Source organism: Jaculus jaculus, chromosome 6 (assembly GCF_020740685.1).
Source record: "Jaculus jaculus isolate mJacJac1 chromosome 6, mJacJac1.mat.Y.cur, whole genome shotgun sequence".
Classification (NCBI taxonomy): domain Eukaryota; kingdom Metazoa; phylum Chordata; class Mammalia; order Rodentia; family Dipodidae; genus Jaculus; species Jaculus jaculus.
The window spans coordinates 108,223,291-108,245,814 of NC_059107.1; the positions used below are offsets into that span (position 1 = coordinate 108,223,291).

At 42.5% G+C, this 22,524-nt stretch overlaps 1 protein-coding gene across 1 annotated transcript in view; it reads right to left on the reverse strand.

The window, feature by feature from the left end:
• Gns (glucosamine (N-acetyl)-6-sulfatase) overlaps nucleotides 1–22,524 on the reverse strand; it is a 48,557-nt gene that overhangs the window by 22,324 nt on the left and 3,709 nt on the right. The window contains exons 2-9 of the mRNA XM_004650058.3: nucleotides 19,684–19,743; nucleotides 14,199–14,405; nucleotides 12,597–12,662; nucleotides 12,114–12,212; nucleotides 10,443–10,610; nucleotides 8,324–8,406; nucleotides 5,992–6,110; nucleotides 3,591–3,694 (exon numbers count right to left, since the gene is read on the reverse strand). Of these exons, the coding sequence (XP_004650115.1) occupies nucleotides 3,591–3,694; nucleotides 5,992–6,110; nucleotides 8,324–8,406; nucleotides 10,443–10,610; nucleotides 12,114–12,212; nucleotides 12,597–12,662; nucleotides 14,199–14,405; nucleotides 19,684–19,743 (906 nt within the window). The remainder of the gene's footprint in view (nucleotides 1–3,590; nucleotides 3,695–5,991; nucleotides 6,111–8,323; nucleotides 8,407–10,442; nucleotides 10,611–12,113; nucleotides 12,213–12,596; nucleotides 12,663–14,198; nucleotides 14,406–19,683; nucleotides 19,744–22,524) is intronic.

Below are 22,524 nucleotides of genomic sequence, written 5' to 3' on the forward strand. Positions count from 1 at the left end.
AAGCATGTCCTGAGAAGAGACACAGTTCATCTGAGTTAATGATAGGTCTGGCCCTACTTACTACTGGACTCTGCATGTATTCCCCCCCCCCCCCCACAGTGCCTGTGGAGGGATGGGTGTTCAAGTCTTGATAGTTCTTCCTCAGAAGACCCAGACTAAGACAGACAAATTCAGTGGTCATGAGAAGTGTGAGGCCAACAGTAAACAAAGGAAGGTAAGATAGATACCCCATATTAAGGGGAGTGTGTGAAATGACTTCCTGCAGGAACCTTAAACCAAATTCCTAAAGGACAAGTAGGCTGACAGATAAAGGGGTCTGAGCTGAGCATTCCAGAAAGGAGCAGCAGTCAGTCATATACCAAAGTGGAGAGATTAAAAAAAAAAAAAAAAAAGTGGAGAGAGGCCACGGATGGTTCACTTAGAAGGTGAAAGCAGTTTGGTACAAATCAACGCTGCCTCCTGCCCCTGAGCACAACTAACTTACCCCAACTTCTGTGCCTTTTCACTCACTGTTCTGCTCAGCACACTCTCCCTAAAAAATGTGGGTGACTCCATTCTTTTCAGTACCTGGTCTGGAAGGCCTCAGAGGCTTTCACTGGTCAAGGGAAGCTTCCTGGTCTCTGACACAGGGATTTAGGAATTCATCCTTGCTGACTTCTCCCTGCTGTGTCTAAGGCTCCAAGTATATAGTGCCACAGAAGAAGAAACTTAACAAGTAAGTACCTGTGGAGGGGGCTACAAATATGTGGACTCTGAGCCAGACTGAGCTCAAATGCAGGGCTCTGCTTCTTTTTAACCATATAAGCTTAGGCAAGCCAATTCGCTTCCATACCTTAATTTCCTGCTCTGTACAATCTAACAGTATGTATGTGTGTGTACATACACACACACACACACACACACACATATATGTACACACACTTGTATACATATATATGCATATACATATATAAATGTGTGTGTGTATGTATCTCATGAGACTGAAGGTTGAGTTGACTGAGGTTGTAATAATATTCTTAGAATACTACCTGTTGATATTGAGCATGCATTAATTGGAAGTTATTGTTAAAATAGCTTCAAGGAACCAGACATCATTTCAATCATTTAGAAAAGGTCAAGTTCTGATTTGAGCACTTATACAGCACTGTTAACTTGAGGAAAAGGAGGAATAGTCTGTTCCGCAGGCAACTACTTAACACATGTCGTGGCATTCCCACTCAGCCTGCTTCTCCACATGGCGTATGCAGTCCCAGCACCCCTGCTTCTCGGAAGCGCACAACCTGCTGACACTGACTGTGCTCAGCTCCAGATGCCGGCCTCAGTAAAGCATACCAGAGATTTAATGACCTTCTGAATATGCCAATCTCCCTTGAACAAAGTGGCCTGCCTAGAGGGTGTTGACACTGTAGTGGAATTGAGCAGCTTTAGGAACACAGATCTTAGAAAAAAAAAAAACAAACCACAAATGACAGTTATGAACGCCATTTTACCTGAGAGAAATTTGACAGTACTGCATCAAAAACACTGTAGTAGGAAATAAGATACAGGCACAAAGTGAAATGACTATTAACTCTTCCCACCCCCAAACACCCTACGTGCCCAGCAAATCTGGCCCCTTTTGCAATTCATTTTGCAATTTTAGCTACAATTATGTGTTGCTCATTGTTTTTGTAAGACTGCCGATATGATATTAGGAAAGAGAGATGTCATAACGGGGGCCCATCAGTTATGTCCCGAGTATGGGAGGAATTGCCTTAGATCAAGGTGTCCACCAACCCCAAAGTGTCTCAATGATAAGTTAACAATGAGACCAATGGAAGGAACAGAAGACTGTGTTACAGGCTTACAGGGAAGCAGAAAGCATTCATAAGAGGTCCCACATACGAAGAAATTTTCAAAGTATGCTTTTCCATTATCTAGCTATCACCTCCAAACTGGGAGGGTAAAGGAATGTTCCTAAGGGTCAGGACAGCTATAATACTCAGTAAAGATCAGAAAATTACAAGACTAACAAGGCCCTTCCTTGAGGTTACATATAAGCAGTGAACAATTGGTGGACTCCTAGGAGGCTCTTCAGTGGGGCTGCTGCAAGGTGGGCAGGGAGCTTCAGGGATGCAGCTTTCCTGAGTAGTCACTCAAGCTGGAGAGGGCTTTACAGTATTATAGCTGGCTTTCAGTCACCCATACTCCTATAAGGAGTCCCAACACACTCACTGGTTCACTAAGCTAGATTTGGGTAGAATTTTTTCTTTGGCCTGTTATCAGTGCCCTACTGGGGTGAAGAGACATTTGTTCATTTTTCCGCAATAAAAGTCACACATTTCCACAGCCTTATACTCAACATGAGGTTAGACCAGCATCAGTCATCACAGAGGAGCTGGTCAGAAGTGGAGCCAGAACCTGCACTTTAAAAAAACAAATTATGAGAGAGAGAACTGGCACACTGGCGCCTCCAGCCACTGCAATCAAACTGCAGATGTGTGTGCCACCTTATGTGTAAGCATAACCTTGCGCATGCCTCACCTAGTGTGCCCAGCTTACGTGAGATCTGGTGAGGGGAACATGGGTTCTTAGGCTTCACAGGCAAGTGCTTTAATTACTAAGTCATCTCTGCAGCCCGAGAACCTGCATTTTTTTAATTGTGAATTTTTCACTTAGCATACAGAGTTTTAGGGAATCATGGCATTTTCAAATATAATTTGATTTAGTCGATTCTCCTTCCCCCTTCGGTTTACATGTCACATGTGTCCTTTTGTCCTTCCCCATGTCCATTCCTTGTCATCTCTTCATACCTGCTCTAAGAACAAGAAGCCCAAGAAGTTCCCACAGCCAAGCCTGAGGAGCTCCCTCTACGAAAAGTGGGCACCAAACAAGGCTGCCTTGCTACCACCTAAGTTGGGAGGGGAAAAAAGCAGATGCTGGGTCCCTACACCCCACTCTTGGCCAATCAAAATCTCTTAGGAGGCCCAAGCATATAGTACTGTCCATTTTCACCATTTCAGATATCCCTTCTGCTCAGTCACTAGTGCAGGAGAAAGACCTGAAAATATGGCTGGGAGGTGGCTCAGCAGATAAAGCACATGCTTCTCAGCTGTTGTACCTGAATTTGATCTCCAGACCCCACACAACAAGCCCAGAAGCTGTGGTAGGCTACTGTCATCCCAGCATACTGACAGTGAGATGGGAGAGATTTCCCCAAAGCTCATGGTGAGCACAGCGAAGATCAGCAGAGAGAGAATCCAGAGGAGAAACCCTGTCTCATATGGGGTAGACAGGTGACTGACCCAAAAGTTGTCCTTTGACCTCTATACATGCACCATGACATGTGCATACTTCCCCTTCCTTGGCAAATGAATAATAAAAAATTTAAAATCTTTTTGAAAAGATCTAAAATCCAACAAAAGCTATATATGCTGATGTGACATGCAAGCAGCAAGAGACACACTTAGCGGAGGGTGGTGGGAGTTAAGGCTCACCAACACACAGCATATACCAATCAGCCTTCATCCTTAGAGAAGCTCAAACCACCCTAGTACCTCAGGAAGTGCCTACCTGTACATGGGTTCAGCTTTGCACTCAGACAAACCTACCTTGCTTGTTTGATTTGGTTTGATCCCAGGTCCTCGAACCAATAGTGGAACCTTGATATCAAACTCATACAGCTGTCTTTTGTCTATTGGCAAGGAAAACTGTCCTGGAAACAAAATGCATAAAGTAAACTTAGAGCCATGACAGAGGTGAAGCTCATAGCTTGTTTGATTGACTAACCAACAGCAAAAACTAAAAGTACTTTACTTTTGTTCTGATGTTTTAACTGAAACTTAACTTGCTTGGGTCTCAGTGCCACAAGGCAGGAAAAACAATGTGTCCACCCCTTCTCCACATAAAGAACTAAAAGCAATTAACTACCTATTTTATAAATAAGACAAATTGAGCAAAAGTAGTGAGCAAGTAGCACTGAAAGACAAACACATAAAAATTATGCATGTATTCAGCCTGATCATAGTTGAATGATGGTACTTCGAACACTTCTAGATAAAGGGAGAAAATATTTATTTATCCTGCCTTTCTCAAATGAAATAGCAAAAGATACCCGGCTGTGTGTGGTGGGGCATGACTTTAATCTCAGCATTCAAGAGGCAGAGGTAGGTGGATCCCTACAAGTTCGAGGCCACCCTAAGACTACATAGTGAATTCCAGGTCAGCCTGAGCTAAAACAAAAAAAGATACCTAAATATCTGATGAGGGGAGGGTCTTCCAAGGAATTCTAACAGATGAACAAGGGCAGAAGCAGGTATTAAGTCAAAAATTTACAGATTTCAGTTTGAGGAAACTATGGATTTTAAGTTTTCATTTCAAGGGGAATTTCAGTGAGAGACAGATTCTCAGGAAGGGGTCAGGCTAAAATCATCTGGTCCATCAAATAACACTAGAATCACCAAAGTGAGACAGCCCTCGACAGCAAGCATACCACAGTATTATTACAGAAGTCTTTGTGCCTGAAGATGCTAATTTCTAAAAGTCTCAAGATCTCATTACCAATCTACAGGAAATGCTGAATAGAAATGAATAAGTTCCCCCCTCCCAAGGCAACAATTAGCCCAATCTAGAATGTGGAATGTTCTAAAGGACAAAAGATCCATTTTTCTAAGTCACTAGCAAGTGACAATTAAGAAACCTCAAAACTAAAGGTATAGTGTCATGGAGTTGACTCACTGCAGATTTCAAAGGCCAAAATTATTTACAAAATTTAGTAATAGCAATTTTCCTATGAGACAACCTTCTTGGGCTGTGCAGATAACTCAAGGGTCAAAGACACTTGCTTACAAAGCTTGATAGCCTGGGTTCAACTTCCCAGTACCCATAAGCCAGATGCACAAAGTGATGCATGCATCTGGAGTTCATTTGCAGTGACAAGAGGTCTTTGCGCACCCATACACTCTCTCAAGTAAATACAAATATTTGAGGGGCAAAAAAAAAAAAGACAGCCTTCTCATTTTCCTTTGAAGAATGTCTTTGCTCTAGTTTTTTTCAAAGAATATTTTGTGTGAGTGTTGTTAGGTTGGGACAGGCTCCCAAAATGGAGTCACCAAGGACAGTGGGACACTGACAGAGACTTATCCACATCCTCAAGAAACTGCCCAGCCATTATTCCTTCCTTGCCTAACAATGGCCCCAGGTCATGGTTTCCTGCCCCCTCATCTCATAAGTTGCCTGCTCACTGTTCTGGTTTCACACCCTCACTATATGAAATGGCTAATGTATACAACAAAAAAGTTCTTTTCCCTTCCTCACCTTCCCCCAACTGAAGAAGCCCTGTAAAGCTCACTATTTGGAAACTGAGGTTGGCTGAGCTCCTCTCTTGTGAGCCAGCCCTGGAAGCTGATGTTTTTCTGAATAAAAGCTTTCATCTTTGCCTCAGAGTGGTTTCTGTGGTCTTGGTCACTCCTGAACCTTACAAGTGTGGGTATGTGAGGAGGTCTGAAGATAATCTCTGGTGTCAGTCAGGGCACTCCACTTTACTTGATACCAGGTCTACTGTTTGTTGATATATACCCCAAGATGGCCCGGGAGATTCCAGGCAATTTCCTGTTTCTGCCTCCTATCTTGCCATAGCACTAGGATTATGCGTATGTGAGCTTAGGGCTTAACATGGGGTCTGGGCTCTGAATTTATGTATCATGCTTGCACAGGAAATGCTTTATCCATTGAGCCATCTTCACAGTCCAGTCCTATTCATCCACTTATCCTTAAAATGAATTCATCTTCTTATCATTTCCCTACTTCTATCTCTAGCCATTAAAAATCACTCTTTATTCCTGCACTGAGACGCCAGGTAATTTAGCTCATGAAACAGCAAATAGTGAAACTTGGCCTCTCCCTGTGGGAATACCATGACCCTCTAACCTCCTGCGAGGTAAGGTGGGTTACTAATGAGGAAGGGAAGCAGATGTTCTCCAAGATGACAGGAGCACCAACGCTGCCTCTCACCTGTGTGATAGCCGTTGTCGGAGGTATAGAAGATGTATGTGTTGTCCAGCTCTCCAGTGAAGTTCAATCTCTTCACTAGTTTCTCCACAAGGTCATCAACTGAGAGTAGAGTTTGCCACCTGGGTGTGAACAGAAGGCAGAAATGTGGCTTCAGGGGCAATGGCTCAAGGATCACTATCTTTAATCACTGAGACATCTCCCCAGCCCCAAATTATCACTATATTGACAAATAAGCAAAAGCAAAATAAAACAAAACAAAGGCTTTTCCTAATAAACATGAGATGCTCAAGCAGGTCACTGAAAAGACAAATTAGAAAATTTCAGAACGTAATTCATTTTAGAGTTAACTGTGCCAAGGAAGTAGAGTAGGGTTCTAATAATCAGTTACCTTCACTTTTTTTTAAAAAAAAAATTTTGTTTATTTTCATTTATTTATTTGAGAGTGACAGGCATAGAGAGAAAGAAGCAATAGAGAGAGAGAAAATGGGCATGCCAGGGCATCCAGCCACTACAAATGAACTGTGCGCCCCCTTGTGCATCTGGCTAACATGGGTCCTGGGGATCGAGCCTTGAACTGGGGTCCTTAGGCTTCACAGGCAAGTGCTTAACCGCTATAAGCCATCTCCCCAGCCATTCACTTTTTATATGTATATTTTTGTTTTTATTTTTATCTATTTATTTGAGAGTGACAGACCGACAAAGAGGGAGATACAGAATGGGCACGCCAGGCCCTCCAGCCACTGCAAATGAACTCCAGATCCATGTGCCACCTTGTGCATCTGGCTTACATGGGTCCTGGGGAAATCGAGCCTTGAATCAGGGTCCTTAGGCTTCACAGGCAAAGGCTTACCCGCTAAGCCATCTCTCCAGCCCTGCCTTCACTTTTTAGCTACTTCAGTGGCTACACCGGCAATGAGAATGAGACTAGAGATAATCAAATATGTCAGGGCCAGCTTTCTTTTTTCCTTGAAGCAGGGTCTCACGTTAGCCCAGGCTGACCTGGAATTCAATATATAGTCTCAAGGTGGCTTCAAACTCATGATGATACTACCTAACACTGTCTTTTGAGGGCTGGGATTATCAAAGGTATGTGCCACCATGCCTGGCTGTGCCACTTTAATAATCTGCACTCTAGGCACTGACACACTATGGCCAGCATGTCAAAGCTTGTCTATTGTTTTTATAAAGTATTATTGGTGCTGTGAACTAAAGTTCCCAGAAAACAGCTCTATCTGCTGCACCTACTTCCAGGAAGGCTGAATGGACTGATAAAGCTCCTGTGGTCACAGAATGATGGAATGTTGCAAGTCAGAGCCAAATTACCTTGGGCTGCCTTTAGGCCCTTAATAGCCATTTATTGTCCACCTCTGTGACTAAACTAACATCCTGGTGACTATCAGTTGATCAGGTGTAATCCCTCTTGAAATGCAAGAACAGACTCCTAGCTTCCACCAACCCAAGGGCTAAGAATGTCCTCAGATAGCATCTGAGGCCTATGGTTGAGATTTGCTGTAACTGGCCTTTAATCCCAGCACTTGGGAGGCAGACGTAGGAGGATGTAGGAGGATCACCATTAGTTCGAGGCCACCCTGAGAATACATAGTGAATTCCAGGTCAGCCTGGACTACCTTGAAAAAACAGGGAAGGGGGAAAAAAAAGCTCTTAGTTGGAGAAGGTGTCACTGTGGGGGTGGGTTGTGGATCCTGGGGTTCAGCCCTAAGGTGTTTTGGGGGTGGATCTCAGTTCTAGCTTAAAGGTATGTAGAGAAGTCTGAGCTTTGGGGATTTTTGTGCCAGCTGTTTTTTGGATGGCAGCCAGCTTCTGCCATCCATGGAACTTCTCCTGGATTCTCTGGCATCTGGTGCCTGTTGACCTTAGTGCTAGTGCCCCTGGAGTGGTCCCCTGCACCCTCGACTGCTGGCTGCACACAGGCCACCATGAGCATCCCGAGTTGATCCCCTCCCACCACCTCCGCATCTGCACTAAGCCCTTCTCCTGGGGGGATGGCAACCACACCCTCTTCCACAGTCCCCATGTCAACCCTTTGCCCGCCAGCTATGAGCATTGCTGAAGCCCCAGCAGAATACCCCCAACTCAATAAAGCAACAAAGGTGTGGAACTTTAAATTAAAAAAAAAAAAAAAAAAGATGGCCCCTCAGGGTCCATACACCTGAAGGTAAAGGAATGTCTATTGTGTCTATTGGCTTCTGAAGTGGCTGATATCCCAAAGCATCTCTCCCACTGACTCACTTCCCTATCTGTTTCAAAGATAACAGACTGGCATAGTCCCTATCCTCAGAGTCACCCAAACTGAGAAAGCTGCAGCTCTTACCTTCTTCTAAATGCATCATCTAAAAACTGTATTGAAGAGTTAGTCATTGGAGTCTTGGCTTGTCTAATTAACCAGTGCTTGTTCTAAAATTTAGAAGAAAAAAGTGTTAACACCAAATCACCATTATTAAACTGCTAGATTATTAGAGCAGATACACGTGTTGAAACAGTGTCAGACTGTCTCTCCTTCCAGTGTTCCTAAAAGTGAAGTTTCTCAGGTTTACTTTTTATCATTCTATCAGTAGTCAATACCTTGGCTCTTTTAGCAGCATCAATAAGACAAACCATCAGCTAAAATGAGATTTTTTTTTTGAGGCAAGCCCAACAGACAGGCCTTTTTCTTTTTTTAATGCAAGAGAGAGAGGGGGAATGCGGGAGAGAATTGGTGTGCCAGTGCACACCGCTGTAATAGAACTCCAGGAGTGTACTTGTGTTACCTTGTATGTCTGGCTTGCTTGGGACCTGGAGTGCCAAACATGGGTCCTTAGGTTTTGCAAGCAAGTGCCTTACCCACTAAGCCATAAATGAGATTATATTTATAACTATGATCCTATAGCCACAACCTGGCAGCCATTAACTTTATCTTTATCTAAGTTTTGGCCTAATAAGTCACTCCTTTGTTATCTACTTTACAACCCAATACACTGACATCCCAGGGAAAATCCTATCATAGCACTTCCCTAAAACTTCAAGTCCAAATCTGGAAGGTCCTTCCCATTTAAATAAAATCCACATATTAAAACATCTTACCATTAGTTCTATTTATTTATTAAGCTGTAAGTTACCACCTTCTAAACTACATTCCTCAAAGTTGTTCTTTGGTTGTTCAGTTTGAGAAATGTTGCAGATTCACATAGATCTCTCAAAAGTTACAGAGTAACTTACTTAACCCAGTTACCAATCATACTGGTCCCAGTAACATCTAGTAGCCCCTTCAGAACACAAATTGAGAATAGTCCTCCAGTTTAAAGCCTAGTTTACTCAACTTCAAAGTCACATTTAACAAAAAACATGCTGTGGCATAGCTGGCAGCATACTAGATGTTTCCATACACTTTAATCCTTACAATCAGCCCAAGAGGGAGATTTTTGGGGCAGAAGAACAGGAGGTAAGTATCATGCCCCTTTACAGCTCTCCTGGCTCTAACTTCAAGACTCATTCTTTCTATATCCTTACAAGCATGGCTTCTAGGAAACAGACACAGGTAGTGGAGACTTCTCTTTGAACCAGGGAACTGCCTACACTTTGTGCAGGGGAAATATTAACTATCAGCCAAAGAATATTTTGAGGAACATAGTTTGGGAGATGATGGCTTAGAGTTTTGTCAATAGACAAGAGGGAATAGGGTGTGGGAAGGTTTGGGTTCCTTCCCCCCCCCACGCCCCCTCTGAGGTAGGGTCTTGCTCTAGTCCAGGCTGACCTGGAATTCACTATGTATTCTCAGGGTGGCCTTGAACTCATGGTGATCCTCCTATCTCTGCCTCCAGAGTGCTGGGATTAAAGGTGTGGCACCAGCAGACCTGGCTAGGTTTGGATTCTTAAAAATGTACTTTTATTTAAATGAGGACCCTTTTAAATCTCTGACTAGAAGGTTTAAGAATTTAGGATTTGTCCTAGGGATCCAAGGGGACTGTTACTGTGGGTAGGAAAATAGAGAACAGAGTAGCTTACTGGGCACAACTTAGAGAAAGATAACATCAGCTGGCAGTCTGAGTGATGGTCTTCAGTCATGTTCCCTGCCACCTTGTCCCACTGAAGCTCCCTTCTTCCTATGCCTAGGACCCACAAGTCAACAGGCAAGACTGCTGCACATGCAGCTCAGTCCCTGGGGACGGGTCTCAGATAATGCCAGGAAAGAGGACAGCCAAGGGACACTCTGTAATCAAGAGATGGTGTTCTTTACTATCCCCTGGTCCCGACAGTGCTTCATTGGATGTGTGGCAGAAACCTTATCCCTACCTGTGAAACAAGTTTATACTGTCTGTTGTATGAGGAATAGGGGTAGCTACTTCTAAGAGGTACTGAAAGAACCTGCGCTACGGCTCAATGGTTTTCTGACGAATCCATGACACAGCTAGTTCTAGTGAGTATGGATCATTTCAAGGGTACGAGGCACCTACCGTTCCATGGACATTAAAGTTCTTGCTTCTTGGTGCAAAGACATTCTGGAAAGCCTTTTGGTACTGAGGTGCAGCTGTCCAAGGTGAATGAGGTGCTGGAGTGGCGATCATCATGAAGAATGGCTCAGAGTTGGACTTGTAGTCCAGGAAATCCAAGGAGACATTAGCCTGATACATACAAAGATTTGTCACCTCCTCTACTCAATAATTGAGTATCTAGTTGATAAATTTCTTTTAGTGGAGAAAGAGTACAGAGTTATGTTGGCTGTTCATCTTAACACATGATTTCATTCGATGTATGCAGACACTTTGTTAAATGCGCTTGCTTTAGGCAATGCTTACAAAACTGAAAAGCTCACCATTTCAAGAAAACACTTCAGACCCTGACTTTACAGGACCTAGATTTTTTTGTTACTCCTATAGAAATAAATAGTAATATGGTCATTTTAGTATTAACTTATGAAAACAAAGTTTACAGTGTACATCTTTGATTCTTTAAAAGAATGTTAAAAAAAAATTAAAGAGAGTAGTGAGAAAAAGTTACCTTTACCTTACAAAAATATGAAGAAAGCAGATGTTATTTGTGCCATCTGAAGAAGCTAAATTTAATGAGCTACACTCAACATACTAGGGTCAGGGAGTGGAAAAATACATGCTTAGCACATAAGAGGTGTTGGGTTCAATCCCTAACACCAAAACCACAAGAAACAAAACCAGAGAACACCAGTTAAAACCACCTACCAAAGACACCCTCCCTCTGGGGTTTTATATGGTCCTCACATTTGTGATTGCTACCATCTGGAGATAATTATGAAAAGGAAACATCCCACATGCATGCTGGTTTTCACTGTTCTAGTAGAGTCTGACCTTCATTTACACTAACTCAGGAGCTAGAGAGGGTATCTGTCCTGTCATCTTCCCACCTACTTTATTCCAGTGCTAACACCTTCCTGTGGTTTCTCCAATAAGCCAGGCACAGTCCGCTCAGCTGAAGCCCTCACACTTACTATTCCCTCTGCTCGTAGCACTCTTTCCCTCACCTGTGTACATCACTCTCACCTTCAGGGTTCTGCTTAAATGTTACTTATCTGTCTAAACTGATCATCAGCTGATGAAGCAACAAATGAACACGTATGTGCAACTACCCACACATAACACATATGCATGAAGTAGTTACCTCCCATAGGATGAACTCTATTTGGTGAAGAAATACCCTGTGGAAAGTTTCCACTGGAAACACATCAGGATGGGAAGGTTCCACCTGTCTAGTAAGTACCCTTTCCACACACACACCCTGCCCACAATCCCTGTGCCTTCATCCACACAAGGCCTGTGAAGCTGCATCTTGCAACTTGTGAAGAAAACTGGGGTCAACACAGGGAACACAGGAGGTAGGAATCCTCTAAAGTAATCTGCACAGTTTAGAGATTACCTTTTAGATGAGGGAACTTGTCGTTGGAACTGTGAGAACATTGGATTTGTCTAGTTTATAGACAAAGAAAAACACCCTCTGGAGTTTTTCAATCAGGTGGAAATATTCTTTGGCAGTTAGGCCAAGTCATTATATGCATGTATGCTACCTGATATAAGTAAGACCAGACTTTTCTCAAGTGTTAAACCAAGTGTGACCTAAACTTGCCATGCCACAGCTCTGGACTTTCAACAACTCACCAGAACATCTGTCAGGTAGTCCACACTGTAGTTTTCACCATGTTTCCGGGCCTTCCCATTGATAGAGAGGGTGTAGTTGTAGTATTTAGAGTTCTTTTCCTGGGCAGGAGGAAGTAATACTTGTTGTGACGTCAGCATACAGACTCAAAGTCTGAATCCACACTAGACTAAACTGTACTGCTTACACAGTGATAAAACACAAGTTCCTTGGGTCAATAATGAATTGGAGTTTTCAACGAGGACTTTGTCAAAGACTAGCACAGTTTCAATAAATTAATCTACCTTAAAAGGCAAAAGTGGATCAGGAAGGACAGACACTCCCAGCCCCACTAATGGCAGGGAAGACATTTAGGCAGGAGTGACTCACCAGTCAACAGACTTTCCGTTAAGGAGATAAAACAGTGAATTATATTGGAGTTAAGTTAGAATAAATACACTTCGTATTTTGGCCTGTGTCTAATTGTCATTGATTTCCATACTCACCAGAGCATACCAGTAACTCCAGCCCAGAGGAACATGTTCTAGTCCACCTGCATCTGGAGCTCCATACTGAAAAGACAGCCAAGCAGGACATCTGAACTCCTTGAACCAGACCAGAATAAACTCTATAATCCAAGGAATTTTTTAAGCAAGAGTTGGTGGGCCAAATCTGACCTGTTAGCTGTTTTGCATGGCCAGAGTATTAATAATTTAATCATTTAAATGTATAAAACTACCAGCCAAAAGAAGTATTTTGTGAAATGTGAGGTACGTGAAATTCAAGTTACTGCTTTACTTGAAGACAGCCATACTCATTTGCTTATGTATTATCTCTGGATGATTTCTGGCTATGCTGCCAATGTCACACAGCTATAAGAGATGAGTAGTCTACAAAACCTAGAACAGTTACCATCTGGTCCATTTACGAAAACACTGCATATGGCCCATGGCACATGACTCATTCATGGGGTGAACACTGAGCTGTGATGGCACCGAATGAACAGCCCACCTGACCACTGGCTAGGAAAAGCCATAATAACCAGGCTGTGGGCTATCAGCCCATTTATTTAGGTGTCCTGATGAAATGTGCTTTGGAAGTCATAGTTATCTGATGAGATGAAAAAGTGTACAGACCACAGGATGCTCCTACCCACTTAATGAAGTTTAGTATCAAGGTAGAATTTAATTCCTGGAAACTATCTCTGTACTTTAAAAGGTTTCTATTCTGTATATGCACATCAGATGTGCAAAGCAGCTTTAAGTTTCTTTTATGACCCAATGCTCCAACCCCACAGCCAACTTCTCATGTTTCTTTCAAATTGACTCATCTTCCATCAAACCCACACAGTTACAGACTCTCTCAATTATTGGGGAGAGGGAAGAAAAGAAAATCTGGGTCAGAAAAATGTGAGAAAAGTAGACGCTCTTTGTCCTGCACCTCCAGTTTAACTACTAGAACTAATCCCAAACATCTCAAATGCACTGTTTTTTTTCAAGTATGGACAATGACTAACTATTAAGTCCAAGGTAGATTTGGGGCCATGAAACTTGTGCTAATGAGCCATCACATCACTCAGGCAGTAAGCCACCTGGCCACATGTTTCAACTGTCTAGGCTCTGGGTGCTGGCTGGCCTTCATCATAATCTCTCCACAATCTGTTCTCACCTTTCATGTCAGAAAATCTGCTGAACATTAAGTTTCTATAATTCAGAAATGAGGGTAACAAATCTGAGCTTAGGAGGAAAAAAATTCCTTCTCTTGGTTCCTGAAAAGGGGAACTAGAAAATAAGACATTGTGACTGCCATATGACAGGCAGAATTCCTGACCAAAAACAAAACAAAACAAAACACGGAAGACATGGCAGATAGACATTGTAGTCAATTTTTAAATAAATGCTTCTAAAATTATTAAAATTCAGAAAGAATAACTACAATACTCAAATCATGTAAATATGTTCATGTTAACTAATGGACAGATTAGGAAAAATATATACTAAAACCCCTTTAATAACATGACTTGAACTGACACTACTAGAAATAATCAACAGGAATTGTACTAATTCACATTTAAAAGGCAGTTCTAACAAGATGATCATTCAACATACCTCATTTAAATATTTCCCAGCAAAGAAGGTTTGATAACCACACATTGATCTGAGAATTGCTGGGAATGTGTTTGGCTCTTGGATCTTCTGCCAAGACCTGCTACTGCAGTTTCCCTCCAAAGTGTTGTTAACGACGTGATGATTGTGCGGATACTTTCCTGTCAGGATACTGGCTCTGCTGGGACAGCACAGCGCACTTGGCACATACTACAAAGAACAGAAGTGAAAGACAAGTTACACTGGAAAGATGGTGGCTTTCTCACCATTTCTAAAGAGTATGGAGGGCACTAACACTCCAGCTTCAGTTTTAGTTTCTCAGGGGATGGAGACTTTATTACAAATGACTGACTTCAGACTGCTAAGTCACACAGGGGAGACATCAGAGCAGAACACAGTGAGTAATAGCTACTGGGAAAAATAAAAGGAACCATGAGTGGGTGGAAGAGACCTTAAGGTGGGGGGACAATGTATTGGAATATGCGTAACATGAAGAAAATGGAGAACTATTTGGGGAGGGAAAAGAAACCAGTGGGGGAGGGAGAGGTTGTCAGTGGGACAGGGAAGGAACAAATAAGAACAAAATGTAATGACATACACGAAAATGCCATGGAACCCACTACTTTGTATGCTAACTTAAAAATTGTCATTTAGGGGCTGGAGAGATGGCTTAGTGGTTAAGCGCTTGCCTGTGAAGCCTAAGGACCCCGGTTCGAGGCTCAGTTCCCCAGGTCCCACGTTAGCCAGATGCACAAGGGGGCGCACGCATCTGGAGTTCATTTGCAGAGGCTGGAAGCCCTGGCACGCCCATTCTCTCTCTCTCCCTCTATCTGTCTTTCTGTGTCTGTCGCTCTCAAATAATAAATAAATAAATTGTAAAAAAATTGTCATTTAGGCTTGGGGAGATGGCTCAGCAGTTAAAGATGCTTGCTTGCAAAGCCCACTGGCCTGGGCTTGAGTCTCCAGTGCCCATGTAAAGCCATGCATCTGGGGTTAGTTTGCAGTGGCAAGCTTTGGCCTGCCTATACTCTCACACTCTCTTTCTGTTCACAAATAAAAATATTTTTAAAATGTAATTTAAACTGAAATTAGCAACAAAACAAAAGAACACTACTTGGGCTGGAGGGATGGCTTAGTGGTTAAGGCATTTGCCTGCAAATGCCAAAGGACCCAGGTTCCCCAGGACCCACATAAGCCAGTTGCACAAGGAAGCGCACACTTCTGGAGTTTGTTTGCAGTGGCTGGAGGCCCTGGCGTGCCCATTCTCTCTCATTTTTTCTCTCTCCCCCCCTTGTTCTCTGTCAAATAAATAAATAAATAAAAGGTTTATTTCAAAAAAAAAAGGAATGCTACTTGAGTCTCCTACTATTGAGAAGTAGAAATTCATTTTCAGGCCCATCTGTAGCTTTGTATTTTTTTATATTTATTACATTGGATGTGCATTTTTCTTTCTCTAGTATTTTCACTCAACTACTGTCGACAAAATTTCCCTATTTTACCCAATAATGAAACTACTTTATAGAAGCTGGTATTAGCTTCTGCTTACCCCAAAAGGAAAGGAATGCCCACTTAAGCCCATACTCATGCTAACATTAGATAGCATGCCTTTTAAATACTCAGGATTTTTTGTCTTTCAAGCTGGATTTTTCTTTTTTCCTTTCATTTTGTGCTGGGGATTAAAAACCAGAACTCTGGGGCTAGAGAGATGGTTTAGCAGCTAAGGTGCTTGCCTGCTGAGCCTAAGGACCCATGTTCGACTTCCAGGTCCCACATAAGCCAGATGCACAAAGGTGGCACACACAGCTGGAGTTCAACTGCAGTGGCTGGAGGCCTTGGCATACCCATTCTCTTTTTCTTTCTGCTTGCAAATAAATAAATAAAATATATTTTAAAATATTACCTCAGGCTGGAGAGATGGCTTAGCAGTTAAGCGCTTGCCTGTGAAGCCTTAGGACCCCGGTTCAAGGCTTGATTCCCCAGGACCCACATTAGCCAGATACATAACAAGGAGCACATGTGTCTGGAGTTCATTTGCAGTGGCTGGAGGCCCTGGCACACCCATTCTCTTTATATATCTGCCTATTTCTCTCTCTGTTGTTCTCAAATAAATAAATTTTTTAAAAAAAATTTTAAAAATAAAAAAATAAAAAAATTACCTTGATAGGTTTGATCCCTGAAATGAATAAAAACAAACCAACCTGGGGTTGAAGAGATGGCTAAGTGGCTAAAGCACTTGCCTATAAAGCCTAATGGTCTGGGTTTTACCCATGTAAAGCAGATGCACAAAGTGGTGCATGTCTCTGGAGATCATTGGCAATGGCTGGAGGCCCTGGTGCACCCATTTGCTCTCTATCTCTTCTATAACAACCTTGGGACGGGGGCAGGGTTAGGATTGGGCATTTCAGGGGAGTTCAAGGCCCTGGTTTCAATCTTCAAATAAAATACCTTACCACAATTGTTCTTACCTATTCATTAGTCTAGCTAACTTTTGAAATCATTTAATTGAACCTTAAAAAAAATCTTGAGATTCCAATAATAATAATTATTTTAAGCGTCTTCCCACACAAGATGATATGCATAGCTACATACCACATATTTTAAAAATATTTTTATTAGAGTCAGAAAGGTGTGGGGGGGGGAGGGAGGGAGGGAGAGAATGGGCATGCCAGAGCTTCCAGCCACTGCAAATGAACTCCAGACACCTGTGTCACCTCCATCTGGCTTACATGGGTCCTGAGGAATTGAATCTGGGTCCTTTGGCTTTGCAGGCAAGTGCCTTAACCTCTAAGCTATCTCTATAGCCTCACATATTTTTATTACTCATAAAGTCCATAACATCACCTGCACAGATCTCGACCATTTCAGGTCACCTGCAGTTAAATGGCAGCAGGTGGTTATTGCTGGAGAGTTTATGTTTTGCTGCTACAATAAAAGGAACCTTTTCTGTTCTACTTCTTTAATATTTCATTTTTATTTATTTATTTGAGAGAGTGAAAGAGGCAGAGAGAGAGGGAGGGAGGGGAATGAGTGCACCAGGGCTTCCAGCCACTGCAAATGAATTCCAGATGCATGTGCCACCTTGTACATCTGGTTTACATGGGTCCTGGGGAATCGAACCGAGGTTTCTTGTCTTTGCAGGCAAGCGCCTTAACCACTAAGCCATCTCTCCAGCCCTTCTGTTCTACTTCTATCTGTAACTCATTACATGGATTTATAGTAGTTGAAGTAGTTTTCCAGACTGGGGATGTGGCTAGTGGGTAGAGCCATCTGTCTACCAAGCACTAAGCCCAGAGTTTGAAAACCAGCACCGCATAAACTGGTATGGTGGCAAACACCTGTAATTCTAGCTCTCAGGTGGTGAGGGCAGGAAGATCAGAAGATATAGACTATCCTTGGCTACATCAAGTGGGAGGGAAGCCCAGGCTACATGAGACAAAAAAGAGAAAAAACAAATTCCCCAATAATTCTGTATTTTCTAGGTTAAAAAAAAAAAATCTAAGCAATGGAAATAATTTTGTTGCCTTGTTGTTTTATTTTTACAACCCAGGACACTGAGAAACACCAAAGCCATTGTTGCCCAATGATTTTTTTTTTTTTTTTTTTTGGAGGTAGGGTCTCACACTAGCCCAGGCTGACCTGGATTTCACTATGTAGTCTCAGGGTGACCTCGAACTCACAGTGATCCTCCTACCTCTGCCTCCTGAGTGCTGGGATTAAAAGTGTACACTACCATGCCAGGCCCGATGATTTTTTTTTTTTTACTTCAGGCTCAAGGTGTGCCACTACTCTGTGGAAAGATTTATTATTACAACTGTTTGATACATTACCAGGAAAAATGCTAAACTTTCAGAGGACTTTGAGGCATCGATTGAGATGAACATCTATTTTCCTTCTTTCAAGGAATGTTGGTGGACAATTTACCCAGCTCTGTGCAGCACTTTCTGTAAGCACAGCCCTTACGTATATGCTTTACATCAGAAGTGATACTTCTGATTGGACACTGCAATATGACACTGTCATTTACAAATGTGTTGGGTGACACCCACAGATATCCTGGGACACACGTGGCCTGTAGGTTACAGGCTGGACATGCCTTCTTTACATGTAACTGTAATAACCCTAAGGCAGGCTTTAGTGAATCTAACTTAAGCTGAGAAACAAGGACTAGAGAGGGTAGATAACTTGTGAAAACTCACAGAGCTAGGAAACAGAGCAGTGAGCCCTTGAGTTTGTGCCTAACTTTAAGCCTAAGACCATGTTACTGTCCAGCGGATTTCCTGGTATTAAGCTACCATTCCATTCCTAAATGACTACCACTCACTGAGTTATATGTATGGTTATTGAATCTGAATTGCCAGTATTTTGTTCTGGATTTTTCCATCTGTATTTTTACATGTGTGTGTCCCTGTACATATGCTACACTGTGCACTGGAGGTTAGAGGACAAATTTTGGCTTGGTCCTTACCTCCCACTCCCCCCACCCCCTTGCTTTGAGCTTTGGGGAAATTCTTGTCTCCATCTCCCATCTCATAGCTGGGACTACAGAAGCCCATCATGGCTTCTGGCTTTTTATGTGGGGCCTGGGATCAAATTTGGGACTTCAGTCTTAAGAAGCAAAAGCTTTATCCACTAAGTCACTTCCTCAGTCCCTCCATCAGTACTGTCATATGTTTATGTTGAGTGGGTGTGTACTTTTAGTTATTTTTTATTTATTTTTTTTTTTGGTTTTTCAAGGTAGGGTCTCACTCTAGTTCAGGCTGACCTGGAATGCACTATGGAGTCTCAGGGTGGCCTCCAGTGATCCTCCTTCCTTTGCCTCCCAGTGCTAGGATTAAAAGCGTGCACTTCCACGCCCGGCTTAGTTCCATTATTTTTGTCACACTTGGCTATTATGGTTAACTGAGCTTTGGCTCTAGAAGCATAAATGTTCTAGATTGATACAATGTGTTTTTTTTTAAATTTTTTATTTATTTATTTGAGAGCAACAGACATAGAGAGAAAGACAGATAGAGGGAGAGAGAGAGAATGGGCACGCCAGGGCTTCCAGCCTCTGCAAATGAACTCCAGAAACGTGCGCCCCCTTGTGCATCTGGCTAACGTGGGACCTGGGTAACTGAGCCTCGAACCGGGGTCCTTAGGCTTCACAGGCAAGCGCTTAACCGCTAAGCCATCTCTCCAGCCCACAATGTGTTTTTTTTAACTTGTTCCTTGACAAAGTAAAATTCATTTTCAAATCTCAAATAGTGAAGTTTTATGAGCTGCAGAACAGCTTAGACATATCAACTAATTTTCAATTGATAAGAATATTTATATTCAAAAAATTTATCACAGTAAATAAAAGACCTTCAAATCAGACATTTGACCAGAAAAGGAAAACAAAAAAACAAAACACTCACACACATTATACTGAACTCTATCTTTAGAAGTGGCTTTCTTCTTAGAATATAAACCCCAAATCTAACAAGATCACATTCGCTTCTGTACTTACAGCGCTGGAGAAAGTCATCCCCATCTCTCCAATGAGGGCCTTGGTTTTCTTCAGTGGTGTCTATAAAGTAAATAATTATCCATTAGACAATTTGACACATTAAAATACACAAACCAAAATTCATGTCTTGTTACATCTTGAACATTTATTCCCAATCAGCTCTAACACTAAGCAGCAGTCCAGAGAGGCATATGACTCTGGCATGAATCAACAATGAGTACAGGTGGGTATACCCTATGCGACAGTGCAGGCAGGAAAGGGAATGTTGCCAGCTGATACCAATGCCCATCAGTACTTATTTCAATATGATGACATTTTAGTGCTTTTCTAATTTGCCACCAGCCCCAACACAGTAAATGGTAATATGAAAGGCATCCTCCACTTAAAAAAAAATTATTTATTTGCAATCAGAGAGAGAGAGATAGAAGACACATACACGTATAGAGAGAGAGAGAGAGAATAGACATGCTAGGGCCTCTAGCCACTGCAAACTGACTCCAGATTTATGTGCCCCTTGTGCATGTGACTTACGTAGGTCCTGGGGAGCAGAACACCTTAATCGCTAAGCCATCTCTCCAGCCCCCATCTTCCACTTTCTGAAGGAAGACAACACCTGGATTCTGAAAGCCAGATGAGGTCCTGAGGCTGAGGCTGCCTAACACCTTCCGCCTTCAGTAAAGCACACATACAGCTTCAGGTACCAGCTGGCTGCTCTCAGCAGAGGACCACTGCCACATAAAGCAAGCAGCAAAGTCGAGACAGGTTCAATGAGCATCTGCCCAGCCTTCACTTTATGTCCTTTTTGTCATTTGTTCAAAATCTGTGTGTGTGTGTGTGTGTGTGTGCGCGCACGCACGCGCATATGCAGTGTGTGCCTCATATGTACACATGGGCAGGCCAGAGGAAGACTTCTATCATTCCTCTACCTTATTTCCTTGAAACAGTCTCTCACTGAACTTGGCGCTGACCATTTTTCACCAATAAAACAAGGTCCTGCCCTCACGATACTCCAGCTGGGGACCTGAACAATTCAAGGTACTCACTAAATCACTGAAGGTAGTGACATACACCATGGAGAGAATCAGGCAAGTTGACGTGACATAGCTGGTGGAAAGGAAGGGAGAGCTACTTTGTGGTGGGGAAAGTCCTCTTTTAGGAGGGACCTTACTGCTGAGAGCCACATAGTCCATCATGCAGGGATCCATAAGAGGATGCTTTCAGGCCTAGTGAATGGCACACACAAAGCCCACCATAGGAAGGAACAGAAAGGAGGCCATTGTGGAACAAGCAGCTCAAAAGGCAAAGGGGGAAAAGCATTACGACCTGGCTGCAATGCAGGACTGCAGAGGAATTTGACTTTAGCCTAAGAACTTCACACTAATAACCATAATTGTTATGCTGCTAGAAGAGTCCAAGTGATAACCATAGTCTCTGCTTGACCGAACAAGTCCCAAACAAGAGACCACACGATGCTGAAAACATGTGTTCAAGCTAATCTGAACCGACAGTGGCTGGTCAGGTGGAAACCATATGACAGAATTAAGAAGCAGTCACTTTCACTTGCATTTGAGCAATGTGTCATTTTACTTATCCCAAACAAAATCCCTTCCATAAGATCCTTGAAGAGTCCTTCACATTCCTGGTCCCATGCATAGTCACTTTCAAAGTTTTGACAATTCTGATACTGTTAACTAAATGTTACTTTTTCCTAGTAATGATTTTTAAAAGAACCACCTTTGCTTCTGTAAATGACAGTGCATCCATCACACTATAATTATGATTACATAAAATTAAAAAAAAAATAGAAAAGAGCCTGGAGAGATGGCTCAGTGGTAAAAGGCACTTGCTTGCAAAGTCTACCATCCTGCATTCGATTCCCTAGTATCTACATAGTCAGATGCACAAAATAAAGCATGCATCTGGAGTTTGTTTGCAGAGGCAAGAGACCCTGGTGTGCTCTCCCTCCCACCACCACCTACTCTCTCTCCTCTCTGTCAAATTTTATATATATATATATATAGATAGATATATATATATATATATATATATATATATACACACACACATACATACACACACACACACACATATACATACATACATACATACACATATGTAATTTTTTTTTTTTTTTTTTGGTTTTTCGAGGTAGGGTTTCACTCTAGCCCAGGCTGTCCTGGAATTCACTGTGGAGTCTCAGGGTGGCCTCAAACTCACAGCGATCCCCCTATCTCTGCCTCCTGAGTGCTGGGATTAAAGGCGTGCACCACCATGCCTGGCCATTTGTTTTTCTGAGGTAGGGACTCACTGTAGCCAAGCCTGGAATTCACTATGTAATATCAGGGTGGCCTCGAACTCAGAGCAATCCTCCTACCTTTGCCTCCTGAGTGCTGGGATTAAAGGCATGCGCCACCATGCCTTGGTACAAATAAATATTATTATTAAAAAACAGAAAGGAAGCCAGCCTGTTTCTGTTTTTTAATAATAATATTTATTTGTACCAAGGCATGGTGGCGCATGCCTTTAATCCCAACACTTGGAAGGCAGAGGTAGGGGGATCGCCGTGAGTTTGAGGCCACCCTGAGACTCCACAGTGAATTCCAGGACAGCCTGGGCTAGAGTGAAACCCTACCTCGAAAAGCCAAAAACAAAACAAAAAAACCAGAAAGGGTCTGATCCCTGAGAAAACTACTAAAAGCAGAGCCTCTCAGATGATACCTGGGAAAGATACAGTGAAATGTTAAAGATGATGGGACTATCAATAAGACAGTATCAAAGATGACTGAAAAACTCCATATCAGCAGGGCATGGTGGCACATGCCTGTGATCCCAGCACTTAAG